General features: G+C 39.5%; 1 protein-coding gene across 2 annotated transcripts in view; it reads left to right on the top strand.

Annotated features, from left to right (window-relative positions):
• Nucleotides 1-12941, top strand: part of stab1 (stabilin 1) — a 94334-nt gene extending 81393 nt beyond the window's left edge. For both annotated transcript variants that reach the window (XM_067586421.1, XM_067586422.1), the window contains 6 exons: nucleotides 2388-2507; nucleotides 5369-5503; nucleotides 6097-6201; nucleotides 9360-9509; nucleotides 10062-10166; nucleotides 11664-12941. In XM_067586421.1, the coding sequence (XP_067442522.1) occupies nucleotides 2388-2507; nucleotides 5369-5503; nucleotides 6097-6201; nucleotides 9360-9509; nucleotides 10062-10166; nucleotides 11664-11732 (684 nt within the window). In that variant the 3' untranslated portion in view covers nucleotides 11733-12941. The remainder of the gene's footprint in view (nucleotides 1-2387; nucleotides 2508-5368; nucleotides 5504-6096; nucleotides 6202-9359; nucleotides 9510-10061; nucleotides 10167-11663) is intronic.
• The last annotated feature ends 9318 nt before the right edge of the window (nucleotides 12942-22259 follow it).

Genomic DNA, 22259 nt, shown 5'->3' with positions numbered 1-22259 from the left:
AATGTGCATAATAAGTCCCCTTTTAAAGATAATTCTGGTTTATTATAAGTTCTTTCAGTATTTTCAGTTTTCAGGTCATCCAATCAAATCTGATTCTGTTGGCCTGCACACACACCTCCCTCACCCGTGTTTTTAGATCAGGAGGAGGAATAAATTAAGACCTCAACCACATTCTTTTGGAATGAAAACAAAGGGTTTTTTTTCCTCATTGATGTAAAACACACTTCCCCTTGTGATACTGATCTGCTTCTTTAACCTGTGCGGTTTTATATGATGTTAGCTAGTCGCCCAAAATCACATTTTAATTGGATACATTTTTGTAAAAACCCCTGAGTTCAAGATGAGTCATCAAACATCTGAAAACATTTTACAGGATGGGGAAAGGCTGGGATTTTGATATACAAATACTCTGAAATTATTTTTTTGGCAAAATGAGAGATAACACAAGGACACAAGATTATAACTGGGAAAATGTATTTTTATTTCAGTGTCTTTAATGGGAGATTAGTTATTTATGGTGGATTCTTTTCAGACAGGTCTATAATAATTAGCCATAAATGGTCAATTTCTTGACTTACTGTAAATACAGTATATAACAAAACTGAGTACATCCCTGGTCAATATCACTGAGATGTTACATAATTACAAATTACATTGTTTTTAGAAAATACCCAAGAAGAATTCAGCCAATTCTGACTAATTAAACTAATATAAAAGGTTCATATTTAAGAACAAACCGCAGCAAAAGTCAGCACACCCTTCACTAGTGAAACTCCATTCTTTTATTTTTCAATATTTGGTATGCCCACCTTTGTTTCTGATGACTGATTCAATCCTCATGGGCATGGATGATACCAGTCTTACACAGATATATGGAGAGATGTTCTGCCGTTCTTCACATATGATTCTTTTCAGCTGCTCTTTGCTGGAGGGATTTTGTTGCTCTACTTTCCTCTTTAAAATACTCTAAAGGTGTTCTATTGGATTCAGGTCAGGGGAGATACTTGGCCAGGTTATAGTTTTCACTTTTTTCTTCTTTAAAAACTCTTGTGTGATTTTTGCAGTATGTTTGGGATCACTGTCATGTTGGAAAATTCCTGTTCTGCCAACCTTCTTGAGACCAGGAGTTTTTCTTTTCATTCAGTATTTGGGTACAAACTTACATTCATCGTGCCATCTATAAATGTCATCTCCCCCACGCCTTTTGCACTCATGCAGACCCATATCGGCGCACTCCCACCTCCATGTTTCATGGCTGGCACTATGCAGTCACTGTGGTAGTCCTGACCAGGTCCACAACAAACATGCTGGACCCCATCTGATCCAAACTAATTTATTTTGGTTTGATCAAAATAAATTTGACCGAAGAATGTGCCACCAATATTCATCAGGCTTCTTTTCATGTTCTTTGGCAAAGTTTAATTATGCAGTTTTGAGTCCATTTGTGAGCAATGGTGTTCTTCTTGGACGTTGCCTGCAGAAGTTGACTTCATGCGATGTCCTTCGCACTGTCTGATCATTCACTGAAACACCAATTTCCACAGATAATCCCTGTGCCAAGTCAGAAGCAATTGCCCATCCGTGTTTCAATGCAAGGCTGCGTAAATAGTGAATTGTGCTTACTGTCATTCCTCAAGGACAACCGCTGCACCTTCTGCTATTGGTAGTACGGATCCTACTGTACCTCGTAACCACTGCACTGCTGTTATGGCTTCTGTTCAGCAGTCTACTGATGATCTTGTACATTCTCCCATCTTCATGAAGTCTCACAATCTGGTTTCTTACTTGTTCAGGCAACTCCTCACCATGTGGAGCCATGTTGCATTAGACACAACCCAGGACAAAACTGAGGAAGTTGTGGTCTTCACAGGTTCTTTTATAAGCTTGTTCAGGCAATTAGTCTTAATTGGAAGTCACAGGTATACTCACTTCTGTTGCACTGAGGTTCTACTTCGAGGTCTGTATTTTCTATTTAGTCTATCTAACCTGTTTGTTTTTAATTACAAATAAGACCTTACACTTCACCCTACAATACTACAAGTATTGTAAGATGATACAATTTTGAATCATTTAACATTTTAGTGATATTACACAGGGGTGTACTCAGTTTGATATATACTATATGTCTGTCTGAACATAAAACAGGATTGAAAAAAACCCACAAAAATAAACCCATTATCCTTTGAGATATGTTTAATTTCCTCTTTTGTCTTCCTCCTGTACCACATAGTTTTTTGTGCTTGCAAATGTTTCATCCTTTTTCTCTGTAACATTAAATATTCATGACTAAATAAGCAAAAATCATTCTTAGTTACTAAGTAGTAACTAAGAAAGATTTATTGAGTGGATTAAATAACACCACTGTCCTCTTGTCTCTCTCACTGTAGTCCTTGCTGGACTATAGTGGTTCGTCCTCGGAGGGAAAACAGCTTGTTGAATTTTTATCTCACAGAAAGTCTGAGGTCACGCTGTTTGTTCCTCATGATGCCGGCTTCGCCCAAAACCAGGTAAGTTACCAACACTAATAACTTTTTTTTTAATTATTTCAAGTTATTTGACTCATTATTATATTATAGTTTTAATTATATTTCATTATATAGTATCAGTCAAAACTTAAGACACACCTTCTCATTCGCTTAAATGAGAAAGTGTGTCCAAACCTTTGACAGGTACCATATATATAAAATTAATGACCTATACAAGTATTTCATGTTATTATTTTACTTTCTAGTCTGTGTATTAACTTTATGGTCAGCTATTATAATTTCCCATTGGGTAATATAACTATTACCCTTTAACAATTACTATATATTGGATTAAGATAAGGCTTTTCTGTTGTGCATTTCGTGCACAAAGACAACTTAAAAAGGCTTTACATATGACATAAAAAACATTTAGAAATACTGAATAAGATGTTTTAAATTAAAAGGATAAAAACAAGCTCAACAGAAATGAAAAATGGGCTAACAGACAATATTAACCTATGATGATTTTATAAACATTATAAGAGATAAGTGATAGTGTGTTGCCTTCTTATTGATGATGTATTTGTAATCCTACAAATCACATAGAATCAAGATATGGGTACAGAAGTGTTGTAAAAGACTTTTAATTCAACCATAATTCATAAACTGGGTAAATTTGAGTGTGTTTGTATTACATGTCACTTTGCTTGGGTTTGCATTAAAGTCTGCACTAAAGGAGATCAAGAAATAAGGGTGTAAAATGGCAAGAATGACTTATAAAAAATAAAGGCCAGGAGACAATTTGGCAATAATGGTGTAAAATGATCCCTAATAGTCATATAAAAAAAGGGACATAACTAGATAGAACTGAATATGCCAATGCATATCCAGTTCATCTTGAAGAGTTTTGACCAACAACGAGTGAGGAAGTTAAAATATAATGGTGTAATTGGCCAAGATAAAGAGGATGGACAATAGGTGTGACCCATGCAAACCCAAGGGTTTAAAAACCTACGCCCTGAGGCCAGAACCTTCAGAGCGACCTGGTACATCTTGTATGTACTGTTTGCTCTCCTTTTTTGCCAACATTAAAGAACCCTTTGCTGCTTGGACCTCTGACTCCTGATTTTTTATCATCTAAGAGTAGTTTTTTGATCTTGTGTTTTTCCAACTGCCATCCATCAAAACATCTAAAGGTTAACAAGACTGGGTCAAAACCTAGTATATGGCTGGACCGTGTATGGGTGGGCAAAATTGTGGCCAGTTTGTTACAGGAATAGTTAGTGATAGTGCCTATAATGTGAATTCCTGGATATTAAATGTTCATCTGGAGGCTGTGGTGGAAATTATAAATGAAAGTTTTTACAGCATTGGGCACAAATTCAAGAGGCTCATCTTCACTCAGTTTACTGCAGTTACAGCAAGCGTATCTACACTAAACTGATATAACAGCCTACTTCAGTCTCATGTTTTACCTGCAGACGCTGGTATGTGTCTGTTTAAACAGTTTAGCTGACTTCTCTGCATTTAACACTGGAGCTGAGAGCTTGGAGCAGGAACTGTAGACTGTAAAAGTTTGCAGCCTGTCATCTTGTCACGCATATCCAGGGGGGTAATGTCAGTAAGTTCAAGTAAAATACAGACTTTGCTTATCCTGTGCAAATGTGCCGCATGAAACACAGAGGTGGGGAGGGGAGGGGGCGTAAATCACATGAGGTCCCGAGGTAATACTGGTCCTGTGCGAATAGGGCTCTGAGTGGAAGCTCTGTAAATGCCTCCTCATGATGTAAATAGAAAACTGTTTGCGCTGATTCTTTTTGAAAGAGCAACGGCCAATGGGGAAACTCCAACACTTGGACGGCCGACCAATGGTGTAACTTCATCACTCATTCACTCAGTCACTCACTCACAGACAACTGCATGTGTAGGACTGGCCCTGCTGTTTCAGTCCAGCCAAAAAAAAGAGGCCCAATGATTGAGCCCTGGGGAACTCCACAGGTCATGTTGCTTCAATCAGGTCTCTGTATTGGAGATAAGAATTTTACCACTTTAGACTTATGACTGAAAGTCCAACCCAGGTTTTCAATCTGTCTGTTAGTTGAATTTGAAAATGTACATAATTAACTACACTTAATTAATTAACTACATATATGCAGAAGCATATACTGTATAAAGCAATATAGCATAAATCTATTCATTTTTAACTAACAGTTAATGTTACATATATTTTACATTAATTCATACATATATTATCCTTTAATAATTACAATAGCTCTATTAAGTTGAAATTAAATGTTTGTATTACAATTATTACTAACTATAACAACTTTAAATACTTTAAATACTCCAATTAACTGTAAGTTTGTAACAGTAAACAGTAACTATTGTTAGACCTATTCATAATAAACTGAAATATTTGTAAATACTGTAAGTAAATCGTCAATTAATTATTACTAATAATAATAATTAATTAATTGATTTGCTAATGATAACCAGGTTTATCTTTCCAGTAACCAATAACTTCAGAGAGCTTCCACTTTTGATTGATTAATTAATTTATTTGTTATTTAGAACAAGTCACCTCTGTGGTTGTTACCCAATCTAGAAGAAGCTATGGAGCCTGGGGAGTACACTCATGTTTGAAGGTTTTTAATGTGTGAAGGACATGGACTGCAGACTTCTATTGAAGCATGTGTCTACTAGGTATATAACCTGACTATAGAAGTAGAATGATCCACTCAAATCCACAAATATATTAACCTTTTGTTAATTACGTATTTAACCTCTAGAACTTAATTAATTCAGAACATCAGCAGGTTCCAACTAAAAGAGCTGTCAGTGACATCTAATGTGTTTCTATCGTGTGTGTGTGTGTGTGTGTGTGTGTGTGTGTGTGTGTATAGACTCTGTCTGGTAGAGATCTTGAGTATCACATCACAGCCAATCACAGTAGACGACCATACAAGGATCTGAAACACCAGGAAGTCATCACATCCAGACTTGGGTTCAACCTGGTTGTTACCCACGGCAACAATGAGGTCAGAAACAAACACTTCTCATGTTTTCTTATATTTTTGAGTTTGGATGAATGCAGTGATTCCCAACTTCAGGGTCAGGACCCCTACAAGGGGTCACTGGATTAATCAAAGGGATCCTGAGATGATAGGACAGGATAGGATTCAGGAGAAAAAAAACATTTTTAACACACAAAAGAGTTTTATTCAAATAAAACAAAATAAGTCCTCTTTCTAGAACTGCAAGGTTTGTTAATTAATCAATTAGTCAATCAACAGAAGATTAATCAGCAACTATTTTGATAATTGAATAATAGTTTTTTTAGTTATTTTTTATTTTTATGAGCAAAAATTAAAAAATAAGCTGGTTTCAGCTTCTCAGATGTGATGATTCATTGCTTTTCTGTGTCGAACATGATGATAAACTGAATATCTTTGGGTTTTTGACTGTTAGTCAGACAAAACCTGAACTGTTGGCAACAAGGGATCCCAGGTAGACTTTGCTTTATTTTAAGGCGTCACAGACGAAAAAGGTTGGGAACCACTGCATTAATGGACCTGTGTAATATTTTTTAAAATTTTGTTTCTTTGCTATTCTTTTAAATGACCTCCCTCAGAGCCGTAAACTGGTGAACCAGCAGCTGTTGTTGGAATGGGACATTCCTGCTATAAACGGGATCATCCATATCATCGAGGCCCCGCTGACAGCACCTCTCCCACCGGTGAGTGAAGAGGGTTTAATCCAGAGGTGCTGACTGTATCACTGATGCACACTTCTTTAAAATGTCTACACCTAGAGAGAGAGATATTTTATCAATTCCTGAGGGGAAATTGCATTGTTACAGCAACCTACAGATAGGAACAAACCTCAAAAAATCAACAAGATAAATACAGAATTAAAAAGATAAATAAAGAATTAACAAGATAAATATACATAAAAACACAGTCCTATACTAGTATAGTAGATACTATTTCACTGGATATGTGTAATTGTAGTTCAATTAAACCAGTCCAAACTGCAGGGACAGTCAGCGTGGCCCTCAGCCATCACTGCTGGAAACAACACGACTTACTCTTTGTGGAGATAGTGCTGTATCTCTGAATAATAATTTTCCATGGGCTTTTAGCACATAAAACTGCATTTTCACCACAGGAACTTTCCCTGGGAACTAAGAACCTTTTGAGGAACTCAGTCCCTCTATCTGCATTTCCACTGGAGGAACCAATCTAATGTCTAAATGAAGTTTCAGGGAGATTGTTTTACCCCCCAAAAAGTACTTTCCAAAAGTACAGGAATTTTTGGAAAGTTTTTTTTTGTATACGTTCATTTCTGTTTCTACTGCGACACAACAGGACGTCACCACGCTGGCCAGCGACAGAAAAAGATTGAAATCTTGGTAAAACTTCAGGCTCTCTGGTTGGGAAGTGACATTTTGTTACACTGATACAGAAAATGTAATTAATTATACATTTTTTTGTCTTTTTTTGTCATGATCTTGTTAACATTTTCCTAGAACACAAAGTATGGACTCATACAATAGTAATCCTTCTCAATCATCACTTATACACACTAGAAGTCTGTATTTATCTGCAGAGACTCTGCCCTCTGCATGTATTTTCCTATCATTTTGCTGTGTTTGGGATGTTTCTGGGTGTCAACCTTTGGGCAGTGGGTGTGTAGCCGCCAGCCAATAACGTCGTGCAGGTGTGAGATTGAGACTTGTAGCGTAGCGACCAGGTTACATCGCTGTCTCCGTCTCTCTCCTCTGCTCCGCTCTGCTCTCTGTCCCTGTGTCATGGATGCATAAAGAGCTGCAGGTCTGTGTATCTGCTTGACCGAGGGCGGGGCTGAGCTACACACACACGCAGAGCAGAGAGGCCACAGCGGAAAAGATGAAGCTCTGCATTCACTTAAAATCCGACAATGCGGTGCCTTCCCGCAGGGGTGTGTGGAGGTGTAGGTGTGTTTATTTGTGTTTTAGAACGTAACCACCGTGAAACAATCAGAAAATAATGTTTTATTTTTCTGATTCATGGCTTTGTTTTCACCACCGCCACTCCCTCTCTTCATTCACTCTCTAGCTCACTCGACCACTTCTGCTCTCTCTCTGGAGGAGGTTTGAATGCTATGTGTTCACAAACACCAACCGCCAAATCCTGCGTAGTATACCTTTAAATATTTGCTGTAATGTCAACTGCCACAGTTCTGATCATGGCCACCAGGAGGCGCCATGACAACATTTCCTCTCCCATCTGCTTCCTAATAGGATGTGCTGTCTGTTGTTGCTAGGCAACAGCAAGAGTTGTGGGCAGAGAGCAGATGGCTGTGTTTAGTTTCTTTAAGGAAATGAAGAGTTTTAAACGTTTTCATCCTGATAACGTCCCAACTCTGATCAATATTCATGATATGGGACACAAAAGACGAAGATTAGATTTGATCACATTAGATTAATCTGAAGCTAAACTAATTATTCTTTTTCCCTAAATGACTAATGTTTAGTTCACCTAAAGCTCACCTTCTTTCCATTCGTCCTCGTCCCCTTCACACACTGAATGTGGACAGAGTCAGTTTAATCCCTTTTTTTCTCTCAGACTGAGATATTTGGATCTTCTTCAGGTTTTGTCTGTTAAAGTACTAATCTGTAATTTCTTTCACCACATAAAAGTGAATTGAATTCACAGACCCCCTCTCTGCATTACTTTGTGACTCTGGAGTCTCAGAGTAACACACAGAGTGTTGAGGTAACAGATGGGGCTAAACTGTAGGTAAACAGTGGCTTCTCTGCTGGTTCACACCCGTTCAGTAGTGTGCTGAAAACTGTTTTTAGTGTCCAACCATTATACAAATGTTGCACCAATTAAATTACAGTACAGACTTTGTCCCAAAAACTGGTGAAAAAATGTGTGAATGTTGTGGAGGCCTCAATACTGCAGAAAAATTAAGAAAACTAAAATTTCTTCTTTTTAATAATTACAACTTTAACCAAATAAGTACACATACAAACACCAAGAATATATATACTGATATTGAACAAAACTACATTTCAATTTCAGTTTAAGTCCTATCCTCACAAACCTCAAATATAGGGCTGAAACTAAGGATTATTTTCATTATCGATTAATCTGTCGATTATTGTCTCTATTAATTGATTTGTTGTTTGGTCCATAAGATGGTGAAAAAAGGTCGATCAGTGTTTCCCAAAACCCAAGGTGACATCCTCAAATGTCTTGTTTTGTCCCAACAGTCCACAACCCAAAAATATTCAGTTTATTATCATAGAGGACAAAAGAAACCAAAACATATTCATATTTAAGAAGCTGGAATCAAAGAATTTGGAAATATTCTTCTGTAAACTCAGATCCTTGTAGAAACTGCTAGAACCTTAAAAATCAGTAAGTCTGTTGACTTCACACTAACCTGTAAAGGTTCAGAATTTAATGACTGGGGGGGGACATGTGAAGTGTCGACGGCCATCTTGCTTTCCTCTACATCATACAAACAGATTTTTCTTCCTGTGATGGAAAACAAAATGGCAGCCAGGGTCAGGCTTGGACATGTGACCAGGAGGATCCACCCTGTCTTTCTTCTGACTGGATCTTTAATATCTATTATTCATTTTAATTGGTTGAATTTTTATCTTCCTCTGAGGAAATAAAGCTGGTAATGGTCACAGCACAGAGAGTCACGTCTCCATGGTGACGGTGCAGCAATGTGTAACTGTTGCCATGGTTATTAGAGCTGGACAGATAAAGACTGTGTGTGTGTGTGTGTGTGTGTGTGTGTGTGTCAGATATCCAGCAATGAGGTCTAAAGGTTTAATCTGATGTCCTCATATGTGATGTGTAATTCGTGTGTGTTTGTTGTACCTATCATCTCCAGATCTCCCATCATGCTTCCCGTGGCCACACCCACTCAAGCGGCACGGCGTCGGCCATCTTGGTGTCAGTGTTAGTGGCATGTGTGTTGGCTGGACTCGGCTACTACGTCTTCAAAAACAAAACCGACGCCTTCCGCTTCCACTACTTCAGAGTGAGACACACACACACACACGTTTTAGGACAGACTTGAAAATTGTGAACTCCTCCTTTAATAACTGATCTTTCTTTTAATGATGTTGCATTAAAACATGAACACTCAACCAGGGACCAGAGAGTTTCAGATGTTATGTCACCATCCGGTTCCATTGGTACAGACACATTAACTTTACTTCACCGCACATTCAGAGAAAACAGGGGGAGACGGGAAGCCATCGAATTACAGATTGTTTTCCAAAAACCAGGAAGTGACTCAGCACTTTTCAGCCTTTGGTCCCCTTTTGTTCCACAGGGATTCATTCAGAAAATAAACTCACTGGTTCACAGAATCCTAAGAGTTTCATATGTTGTGTGATATAAGTGACATCTGCTAATAACTCAACGGTGAATTTGAAGATGTAGAACAGATTTAAATGTTGGCAGGGTTTGACATTATTATCAATAAAAAAACCCGAAAACATCTGATGTTTATCAGTCATTCAGCTGCTGGTAGTTTCACTGACGCCCTGCTAACACCTAACAGTCCTTCCTGTTTCCTCTGTCACAGAATGAGGATGAGGACGGCACAGCGGGCGGCAAGACCAAACCCACGCTAGTCTCCATCCCCAACCCTCTGTACAGCGGCTCCAGGGCCTTCGCTGAGCCGTTTGGGGTGAGTTCGACCAATCAGAGTCTGACTGAGCTTCTCAAACTAAACCACCAAGAATCCAGTCTAAGATTTACCACAACTGCAGAGAACCAGGCCTTCATTTAAAACAGGCTTACATTAGAGACAGGTCTTTCTTCTTAAAGGGGACATTACATGCTTTTTGTGATTTTCTGTTATTTATATACTTTTATGATGTCAGATGTCTATGTGAAACTTCAAAGGGTGCAAAACTTGAACGTGAAAAGTGAACATATGTAAAATTGCTCTCTGAAAGTCAAAATCCAACCTGCTCTGAATGCTGTTCGCAAAGTTACCTCTACTTCGTCCTCATGATGACGTCAGATTGTTCTCACATGTTGCTTAGGTTGTGCCATGGTTTGTTCCCCTTGTCCACTTGCATATTTCGGACCGGATTCAGGCTCAAACATGTACGGACGTATTTGAGAAGTTTCCATTTCAAGTAAAGAACAAGAAAAAGAAGTGAAACATGAGGATTTCACTTATCAAATAAGGAGTTTACAAACAGAAGAGGCCGTTATTAGGTGCAATGATTGTCTTGATGTACCAGAGCTGTTGTTGATCAATTCTGTTTCACTGGAATATCACTGAAAACATCTGGAAACAAACTATGAAAATATTTATTCATGTTTCAACAAAAAACTTATGACTAATAATGATTCATTTCAACAGAATCAGAATATAACAGAATCCCTTGAATAAAACGAATCAGCAAAAATTAATTAATCCATCTACATTAAACAAAAAATATTTACTGAGTGTTCTTGTTTCGATAAAAAACAGACCTGGTTGGACAGAAACACGGTGTAGTTCCCACTGTGCTGCTGTTGTTTAGTGTGTGTGAAGGACACTCTGCTGTCTTCACTGTTGTATTGTATCTCTGTAGTTTACACATTCCTTTTCTATCAGGGTCCACAGAACAGTTAGTTCACTTTGTTTTCAGCTGTGTGACCTTGCTGCTGTCAGACCTGCACGAACACTGACAGTAAAGTAGAGTTATAGTTTAGAGAGTCAGCTGTTCAGCCGCTGTGGCCGCTGCCCGAGACCATGTCTCTGGACATTTTTAGCCTTTTTTCTGTTAACTTTCAGCTTCAGCCGGTTCTCTGAACAGTTCATTAAGGACACTGTGACCTGTGATTCTGTCTGTTGTGAATCTTGTTGTTTTTAGTGTCCTTCAGCAGGTTCTTTCCACACTTTCAAACAACCCCAATCTGTAGAACCCCAGTCTGGTTTCCAGACCGCTTCAACAGAAGTCATATTTCCCTTTCACCCTGTGCATGACACTTCCTCTTTCTGTTGTCTTTGTTTTCTCCTCCGTTTTACTGTCTTTGAACACCCTGACAACACAATCTGAGAATGGTCATAAATATTCACTTTATGACTATTAGTATGAGGACAGCCCTCCATATACTTTAGTGAACAGAAGGATATTGTCAGTGTGAAATTACTTCCTAGTTTGATTATTTTCTCTTCATCCTACAGGACACCAATCCAGTAGCAGAGTCAGCAGCACCTGAAGAACCTCCAAAGATTCTTGACCTGGACCAATAGAGCCAGTTGAGCCAGTTGAACCAGCAAAACTGGAGCTGTCTGTCTGTCTGTTTCCATACCACAGTAAACTGGTGACTTTATCGTGGTTTAGCTCTTATTCAGTTCATCTGTATCTAAATAAGAAAAAATTATCAGTTTAATTAAAACCAGATGATTTCTAGGGGAAAAACCAAATGATTTCCATTAAAGCTGCACTAATCAATAGTTTTTTATATATTTTTATATGGATCAGCTGACTATGTGTAGTTGTGAACACAGAATTCTCACCAACTCTGCACCTATACAGAGCCTTTTAGCCCCCTTTAGCTCCTAGTTTTGGTTTTATAGCACATTTGTTATGGTTGTTCCCAGCAGCGGCAAGCAGCTGTATCTTCCCAGCACCAAACAGCAGACAAAGTTAGGGACTATCTAGTGAAGAAAGTGGGACATTTATCAGCTTAACCGATATTTTTTCACATGAGTTGGTGGAGACCAAACCAGAGCTAAAAGGGGAGTGAATATTGGATGTATATTCATCAGAGGTGGACACATACATGACTCCAATGGGATGATAATGTTGCTCTGCGTATCATTCACCCTCATCACCCAAGCTCTGGTTTAGTCTCCAACTCCAACCAAAAATATCTGTTTCTTTAGCTGCTAAATGTTCTACTTTCTTCACCGGCTAGTCTCTAACTTTGTTTGCCGTTTGGTGTTAGTCAGGTAGTGTACAGTTTGTTAGCTCCTGAACTGAGGGCAGCTACCTAAAACTGGAATCATGCTTCTCCAAAGATACATGTAAACGTCGAAGAAGGGTGTTATGGGTAACCGTGGGTTGCAGAGGAGCCATTGTGTACATCTTCCAAATCTCAAAAACACTTGGTGCAGACCTGTGCATCCTCAAGTTGATTGCTGGATTCAATTGCTTTCAGGAAACGGAGATGAAAAACAAATGTTAACATGCTACAGACAAGTGTAAACCAAAGTGCTACACAAACGTCTCCCAGCGACCCCTTTGCACTTTTGCCTACATGCAGGATAGAGAATCATAATTCCACCTTGACGTTTTATACAAGACAGCATGGTTTTGGTTTCACCAGTCCAAAAAGAAGCTGCGTAGAGGTGCAGAGCTGGTTGTTCATTCAAAGCCAAAGCCTGATATATGTTTTTTGTCTGTGCCAATGAATTCCATTGTTGTCAAAAATCTATTAAAAACACATCAACAAGCCACACCGTTGCACTGGGTGACATGTTCCTTCATTGCCATGAACACACACACACACACACTGTAGGTTATTTTGCCTCAATCACACACACCGTCCTGCTGCTGGAAATGCTCGAAAGAGCAACAAATGTGGATTAATATGCCACTTAAAATAGTCCCCAACCATTATTTCCTCCTGTTTAAGTAACGTTTGCTAAAAACTACAGTGACCAGTTGTTTTTGGAAATTATTGAACCTCATTTTAAAAAATGAAGCTATGTATTTGTGAGTTGCTATTAAAGATTTACATCTTCAGTAGGAACAAACAGGGAGGAAGTACGCCTGCCTTATCCTTTAACTCGCTCGTGCAGAGAAACTGGATAAACACTTAACCCACACTGGAGCAGCTGCATGTCCTCAAACAAATAAAATGTCCGCCATCATTTTCAATCACAACCTCGGCAAAGACATTAAACTCCCTGCATCTGCCTGTCTGCTGCTGTTTTGTCATTAATCATTGATGGTGTTGTATGTCAGCAGTGAGGCTCTCTGAATGTGCTGAGTTTATCAGAAAACAGACGAGCCCGCAGTGATTTCCTCCACACTGTCTATCATGTCATTTAACTGACATCAGTGATATTTGATGTCATCACGGGTGATGACAGAGAGCAAAAAAAATGTTGTTGTGATGTGTTTCTATTGACTGCACTGACATCACGTGAAAACAAAGGATCCACAATGAACCAACGTCAGTTTACAGTAACTCACCTCAAGATGTATGCACAATCATGCAAACACACATACAGAGATGCATGTGTGCATTTGTGTGTGGTAGAAAAAAAAAGCCCCTAAACAAGTTTTGACCTGCGAATCTACAATTCTGATAATAATTGATAATCAGTTCAGACTGATATTACAGAACAATCACAGTTCAGCATAACAGAAATTTAAATTCTGGATTAATTGATTAAAAGAGACAGTGAAAAGTTCTACTCTTGTGTTCCTGTGTTAAAGGAATAGTTTGATATTTTGAGAAATATACTCATTCACTTTCTGGCAGAGAGTTAGATGAGAAGATTAATACCACACTCCAGTCTCTCCACTAATTACAGCCAGCAGCTGGTCAGCTTAGTTTAGCACACAGACTGGAAACAGGGAGAAACAGCTAGCCTGGCTCTTTTCAAGAGTAACAAAGCCATCTACCAGCATATATATGTATTAAGCTCACTAATTAACATGTTACTTATTTATTCAATCCATACAAAATCTGAAGTGTAAAACTGGCAATTTGCCATTTTAGAGGGTTTTGTGCTGAACTGTTTCTTGGTACAGTATAACGGCATGCCAGCAAAAGACCGACCAGGTACTGTCAAAGACTGAGCAGTCTAATGAACTTAATGATGATGCAAGAGCAAAAGTCAGGAAATCATCAAAGTCATCAGGCTTCATCCACTGAAGACCATGAATGCCTGTGGTGAATTTCATGGCAATCTATTCAGTAGTTGTTGAGATATTCTCTATTGTGGACCCATTGACATAAGTATCCCTAGATGCATGCTGCCAATGTGGCTAATAATCAACAGATTAGTGGATACTATAGGTAATTATTAGTTTCATTGTCAGGACTTGCGGTGGTGTTGAAGTTCATCACACTCCTGTGCAGGACAGAATGAGCTGAAAGAGTTTCCAGGCTCAGTGTTTTTCTTAATGAAACTGAAACATCATGATCAGTTTAGTGACTGTTACATCTATTAAAGCTGAAGACTTATCAGATCTAGCTGCTGCTTCAATTAAAAAAAATCAAAGTGATTGTCCTTTGTTGGCTTTTCCTTCCTTCCTTTGCTGCAATTTATTTTCTTCGATGGTTTGTTTAAAACCAAAGAAATCTGCTTCATTCTTCACTCTGGTTTCATTTGATGTGTCTGTCTCTTATTGGCCTCTACATCTGTTTCTTTTCCCACTTCTGTTTCTCCTCATAGCTGTCTAAACAGAAGAAATGTGTTTTGTTTACACAGCCAGCAGGTTTTTTTGCACTCAGGTTTTCTGTGTGAAAGCAGCCATGTTGTTTATGGTGGAAGGAGCCGGTTTGTTTCTTCTCCTTCTTCTCTTTGGCTCCTCTGTTCACATTTTCAGGCAGAAGAGGAGATCGTTGTTATTCTGCTGCGTCTACCGCTGGCTTGCACTGAAAAACCCCAAATGCTTCCTCTCTCTGTAGACCTTCACTTTAAATAGCTTTCCTTCTCTGCTGCTGACATTCAAGACGCAAAAAAACCAAGCCTGACCTCCTCCCTCTGCTGTCTGTGTGGCTGTCAGACAGTTTATAGGTTTGACAGTTCACCAGAAAGCAGTGCACACAAGGTACATAAAGCATTGTAATTATACACTCAAGTCATATATTGAGATTAGAATATCTGTGACGAGGTAACCTTTCCAAAATGGAGAGCATGCAGTTGTGGAGGTTACTGTTCCGGCTGTTTCTCTGCCTGCTGAGCTCCCTTCCCCCCACACAAAGAACTGAGCTGCAGCGCTGGCTGCAGAGCAGAGCAGCTTGGAAATGGTTTTGCCTGAGAAGCAACGCTGTGGGGGGAAAAGAGGAGGGGGAGTGAAGACCGGAGACCCTGACCTCCATTGCTGCAGGCTGGCTGGCTGGCTGTTCGCCGCCACTGCAGACCTCATTTAAAACCGGTGTTGTTTGTTCACATCCGACCTGCTGTCTGATGAAACACATCCTGATCAGACCTGATGTTCAGCCGAGACAACGGTTTGTCCATGTTAAACAGCTGAAAGTGACAGCTGGTTTCTGCTGAGAGGAAACCGAGGAGCCCATTTCTAACTGAGCGTTAACACATGCAGATACAAAGAGTCAGTCTCTCTCGTCTCTGATGAGCCTGAAGCTTGCATTCATTCGTTTGCATTGATGTAATTTACATACTCATCTCTGATTGGGCATTTTTTTTCTCTTGTTGCCACCACAATGGCATATAACAAAGTAGCTTATTGTAGTGCTGGGAAATTCGAGTGTTATGTTGCTTTGGTATTTAGGGTCTGGACCTCTAAATACTTTTTGAATATTTTGAGTCTCCAAGTAGTAGGTGCTATGAATCTTTCAGGCCACTAGAGTACAAGACACATTAACAGGACATGCTAGCCTCATTATCTTCCCAAAATATTAGGCTGTTGGCTACAAAAAGCTGGGAACTTGTGAAATCAACAAGTCTTTTACTTTACATATTGTGAATTGTGTAGACGCTAAGTGTGTATTATTTTTTACAGTAAATAAACAAAAATCTACCAAATTGTATCTTGTATCATGGCAATAGCACAAATAAGTATTTAAATCAAAACTACTAGCTACAGCTATGGAACCATTACAATAATTTACCAACTATTGACACGGAATGGGATTTTGTGCCAGTAGTCCACAAGCTGTTGGTCCAGACTGGTTTTCTGTGCCGATAGTAGTTTGTTCTATTGGTATGGACTGGGTTTCTGGAATTTACTGCTGGACCTCTTGTAGACCACTAACCGGATATTTTTTACTGTCATGTTGGGTATTTTAGTGCCGTTAAACTGGACATTTGACTGTTTCAACCCAAACCATGATCTTTCCCTGACCCTGACCAAGTGGTGAGGTTTGTACCTAAACGTAACCGTTTTAACCCAAACCATGGGAAGGATTGGCGTATCACCTGCAAGCAAAAACGTTTCTCCATTTTGAAACAATTTGAATTTGGTCATATGATCTTGCACAATCATCATCTTTTGAAGAGGGGCTGAAGAGGACTGAATGTTGACCACTCATTTTTTTTAAAAAAGGCATCCTAACTTATGGGTAAGTTTTATAATTTTTCAGGCTCCAGCAGAGTGCACAAAGCCTCAACTCCCTGGAGGCAAATTATAGGTGAGCCTCCGCCTTGGTGGAGCAGTATCAGATTTCCATAAACTCCCCGCTCTGAGAGAACAGATGCTCTGATGAACTGACTTCCACAGTTTGGAGAACTGTGACCATTCTGTCTGTAGATGTAGAGAGTTATCACTGTGCAACGAGACATGGTTTACTGGGGCTTAACACCCTGTTCCCAAGGAAACAAAGAACCTTTTGAGGAACTTTATTTGCCTTTCACCTGGTGGAACCAGGGACTAAATTTAATTCCTCTGCCATAGTTCCTAATGCAAAAACAGTTCCTATTTGGGGGAGAAGTACTTTGAGATGGTTCAGGAACTATTGGGCAGCATTTTCATGGCTGAATTGCTCTGATTGGTAAAACACAGACACTATGAGTGCTTTTACTTGCATATATTTACAGAGTAAACAAACACTGGGTGATAGAGTCAATATTATGATAAGAGGTAGGTTTGTGCCAATTGGCAGTCAGATTGTATATTGACAATTGAAGGGATGCTCAACGATTGTTTTTTCCTGCGCCGATATTAAGGCAATTTTAACTAACTTACTACAGTCTTATACTAGTATCATAGCTCCTTTAAGGAACAGCTCAGTGTGTAGGTTGTGTGCGTAGTGAGCATGCGGTCGAGAAAGAGAGTGTGTGTCATGGTGAGACTGGCTACTGGGGCAGAGAGTATGAAATTAGCTTTATAGTTGTGAACATAGCAGTGCAGTGTGTGTACAGTTTAGGCTATTTGTCAATGAATAAATGCTACAACTCCACAAGACCAAAGCCAAGTTCCTGTGTCTTGCTTACCACCTGCTGATTAAAGTGAAGGTGATTAGCCCTGAAGTTAGCAACAATGGGTTAGACGAACCTGACCAGGCTTAATTAATGTGGATTGACCTTTGAGGTGGACCAGCTATTCTCATTTTTATAACAATCTCAGCTTCTCCGAAACAATGAATGGAGACAAGTCTGGCTGCCGAGTCTTTTCCGAGTTTTGCCCTAACCCACCCGGGTGATAACATCGGGTATTGCCAATCTCACAGGGTGACGATAGAACGATCTGACTATGGAGAACATCGCCCAACCCTAATAAGAGGTGGGAAATCTTGATTGAGTTTAAAACAGTTTTATGTAGCTAGTTTTCCTACGAGTCTCACTGGAATGACATAAGAGTGTGAATGTGGTAAGAGCAAGAGCAAACAAGAGGGTAGGATCAGCGATCAAGTGAAAAAAACAAATCCTGATTAACAGAAATGAGAAAACATGTAGTAAATACAAAGAACACAACAACAAACAGGAATGCACAAAAGGGGACTTCCCTTTTCCTGAGTTTAGTACCTGTGGCTTCAGAGTTCCTGCAAATATTTGGTCGAAAAGGGCTAGTATCTTTCCTGTGCTTTCCTGTTTGTCTTTTCACTGTCATGGCACAGGTAGCACCTGAGAAATTATTAGTTGTTACATCTTTGCCACAGCATATACTGAGTGACATGGGTTGCCGATGCCTGAGAAAGAATGTGGGCCTAACTTGTATCCTACTCCGGTTACTTTGACTCGTCTCCTGAAGTGTTGCTTTCATTGACTGGATGGTCATTGTCGATAATGTCCACATATATAGTGACAATCTGATGTGTGTTTGTCTGAGTGTTTTAAAGTTAATTTTATGCTTTAGCACATTACCTCATTTAATCAATAAGCAAATAATGTTACATTTTGTTTCAACATTCTCTCAAGATCTTTATTTAACTCTTTTCTAGACTAGCTGGGAAGTTAATACCAACAAAAACCAGAGTTGTTTAAGGTACGTATGAATTAATATTATACAGGAGTTATAGCAGCCATGAGGTTTGTATTTGTCCAATCAGCAACACTCACTACATCCAAATCTGTCCCGATAGTTCTTTTGCCTTCAGAAAGTACTAACCCCAGAGCAAACCAGGAACTGAATTTAGACTTCTCCATTTCCTCCTGTCAAAACACATAAAGTTCTTGAGTTCCTTAAAAAGGTTACTAGGCTTCCTGGAAAAGTTCTTTTGTAGAAAAGAGTCAATATCCTCAAAGAAACTGCCAGAGAGCAAGGAGGGCTGCTTTCAGCTCCATAAGCCTAGTTGTCCAGTAACCTATTCAGCACAGGCCACATTTGCAGCAGGGCACAGGGGACCAAAGATCTGCTGACCTTCTAAGGTCAGCGTAAGTCTCACAGTCCTGAAGTACAGAACAGTACCAACGAAGATCCTTCTAACTTGATGACTCAAGCTTTGTCTTCTGTTTGTTCAGGTGCATATGAACCACAACACAGTTCTTCTTAGCAGGCGTAGACACACAAACTATCCAGATAGTTCAGGATCCTGAGCCAGTGTCAGCTCATGCTAGCCAATACTGCATCCTTGAACAGGCACATCATAGAAACAGTTACTACAAACAAGACTGAAGACAGCCTGTTCTCCTGTGTGCACACGTTGGCTAACAAACATAGCAGGATCTTGCCTGAAGATTGAGCTGGAGGTTGTGCACAATTTGTAAATCTGAACCAAAACAAACATTTATTGTGAATGAAATATTTACTTGAAGGTCATTATTTTATATCTGTCAGACTGTACAATTTGTACAATTGTACAATTTCTAACTATGGTGACCCCTATTGGTAGTATCAAAAGAGGTAAATTCTGGCAGCATATGCAGGAAATTTTCTAGATGGGGGTGGAATTTAATTCATTTTATCAAATTCAAATCCAGTATCAAATTCAGATCTTTTCGTATCCTTTAGTAGGTAGATCTTTCAACGTTTGCAAGTAACAAAAGGCTAAAATAACAACTCGAAGATCTCTGATCAGCTTTTGTTGATTGAGAAGGCAGAAACAGTTTTCAGCGGCAGCCTAATTAATGTTTACAACCTGAAAATGATTTGAGCAGCATAATATGTGAATGTTAATTAAATGTATCTGACACATTCAACTAACAACTGTAGCCTACTGTGTTTCACAAGCTATACTGTATATCAGACTTTTTATTTAAGCCGTTACGGAATTAATAGTAATTAACTACAGCTTATTATTTCTGTTATTTTAAATACAGTGTTGGTCGGCTTTCAATGAGAAGCCTGTTACCTTTGTTTTCTATTGCACTTTGCTAATAAAAAATATAACAATAATAATAATAATAATAATAATAATAATAATAATAATAATAATAAAGATAGAAGTTTGAGCTTAACCAATGCAGTTCTTTTGCTAACTGGGAACTAGACCCAAAATGGAACTGGCTAGTAGATACCATCCCTAGCTCTAGAAAGTCCTATAATTGGCTCCACCATATTATTATAGTTTTCCAGAATGTTCCGAGGAACAAACACAAGTTTGTGACTGCAGCTGGTCTGTGGTGAGAAAATCTGAACCGAGGTTGTCCAACAAACACTCCTGATAGCTCAAGACAAGTAAACACCACATGAGTCATTGAGGCCACAAGCTGAGGGAGTGACTCAAGACCCACGTGTCCGAAGCTGTTGCCAACTCTGTGAGGATCATCTATGGATGTTCTGTGACCGGTGCCACCTGTAAGGAGCTGGGCTTCCAGACTGATGGTGATGGTTTCCTTGTTGGTGGAGCCTCCCTGAAGCCAGAGTTCATTGACATCATCAACGCCAAGGCAAAAAAAAAAACCCAGATAAACAGCGACAAGGCCATGTCCAGATCCGAGACCAACATTCAGCACTTTGTCCTCTTCCCCCTTTTTATTCAAAGTATTTGTGTGGTTGTGGTGTCGTTACCTCCTTTTCCTTTATTATTTTGACATATTTCGTCATGAAATAAAGGGACAGGTTGACACATGCACTGTACTACACTGAAAAGCCCACTGAGATAGTCTGTGTGCATACTAACTTCCACACCAGGTGCGTAAGCAGTAAAGACTCATAATTACACCTTGAGGTGGATGACATGAGTCATTCAGGTCAGTAAACTCAGCGTCACACTCTAATTCGTCTGCAGGTGAATAATTACTGCATGTTTGTGTCGGGCAGTGAGCAGCAGCGGATGTTAAGAGTTTGGCTTGAATTTCTGCCATTTCAGTCCTGAGCCCAGTTCTTCAAATCTGGTTTAAGTAATTCAGGCTAACATGCTGTTATCAGGCTATAATAACACTGTGAATTCTCATCCAGCTAATTTGACTGACTTGTTATCCTGGATAATATCTTGAATAACAAAGGCAAAATGAGTAGAGAGTTGAAACCAATGATCAGCATTCATGATTGGCTGAGTGTTGATCATGTGATTGCTGTTAAACTAGGTAGAGCGGCTGAGTTGCTGATAACTCATGTAGGTTCATGACTGTGCACACTACTTTGTTATTATGAAAAATATTGATTATAGCCACTTTAAACCTTTCAACCTCTTTGGAAAACATTTGCAAAGAACAGTGTGTTGAAACTTGTTGAAATATAGTTCTCCAATTGTGGGATTTGAAACTGGACTAAAGGACTTCCTGCTAGCATTACAGATTAGCTGTTTGCCTCCAAGCTGTAAACAAACACCGTCTGTTTTGGCAGTCAGCTAATAGCTGCTTGCTATTGTAGCTACAGTGCAACCAGCTGTTAACCCAGGCCCCCTTTAGCCTGCTGGTTTCAATAAATCTCTAAATACACCACTTCAGCGCTTTGAGGAGGCAATAGACTTCTGCATGGTCCTAAAACTGAGACCAGAAACTGGCCCATACCTGCGTCTTTAAGACCCAACTGGTTCTACCAAATCTGAGACCTTAACCTGAAGCTATAACTTTGCTTCATTTCATCCATTACTGACCATTAGCTTGCCAGGCTAATGCAAAACACTGGCTGCACTCTCCTCTCTCTTTTATTCTTTCCACTGGACATTTTGAATCTACTTGCAGCAGACGATACATGTGGACACAGACAATTGGCTCAGTCAGAGAAAGAGAAGTTTCTCAATACATTATATTTGAAAATAACGGCATCCAGATTCAGGTAGCAGAACTCAGGGGCGAGGGTGTATTTAGCTCTGTTGTGTCTGAGAAGTTTCTACGGATGTTCTGACATATTTCCACTGTAACTGCCGTGAATCACAGATCAAAAACCAGCCAGCTGAGCATCTTGCTTTGCTCAACAAGTCGCCGCCCACTGAAATGTCCACCCCCACCCCCACCCCCCCTTTGGCTCTGAGGTCTCGTTCTCCACCTGCTCCACCTCCCACAGCAGACAGATGCTGTCAGCAGACATGTCACTGAGCACTGAGGTAGAGCACAGAGCTCGGGCACAACCTGTCCGGCTATGCCCCCCTGAATCACTACATTTTTCCGCCCTGACATGACACTCCAGCTCAAGGGTCAAGAAAATACATTGACACAACGGGCATTGAGGTTGCATTGCTCATTTGTTTCCGTGGTAATGAGATTTCACATCAGCAGGATTTGTTATGAAACAGTGACTATGTTTACATG

The sequence above is a fragment of the Thunnus thynnus genome, chromosome 4 (genome assembly GCF_963924715.1).
Source record: "Thunnus thynnus chromosome 4, fThuThy2.1, whole genome shotgun sequence".
In the NCBI taxonomy this organism is placed as follows: domain Eukaryota; kingdom Metazoa; phylum Chordata; class Actinopteri; order Scombriformes; family Scombridae; genus Thunnus; species Thunnus thynnus.
Note: the sequence above shows the minus strand (reverse complement) of the source record. Positions and strands in the feature narration are given on the sequence as shown.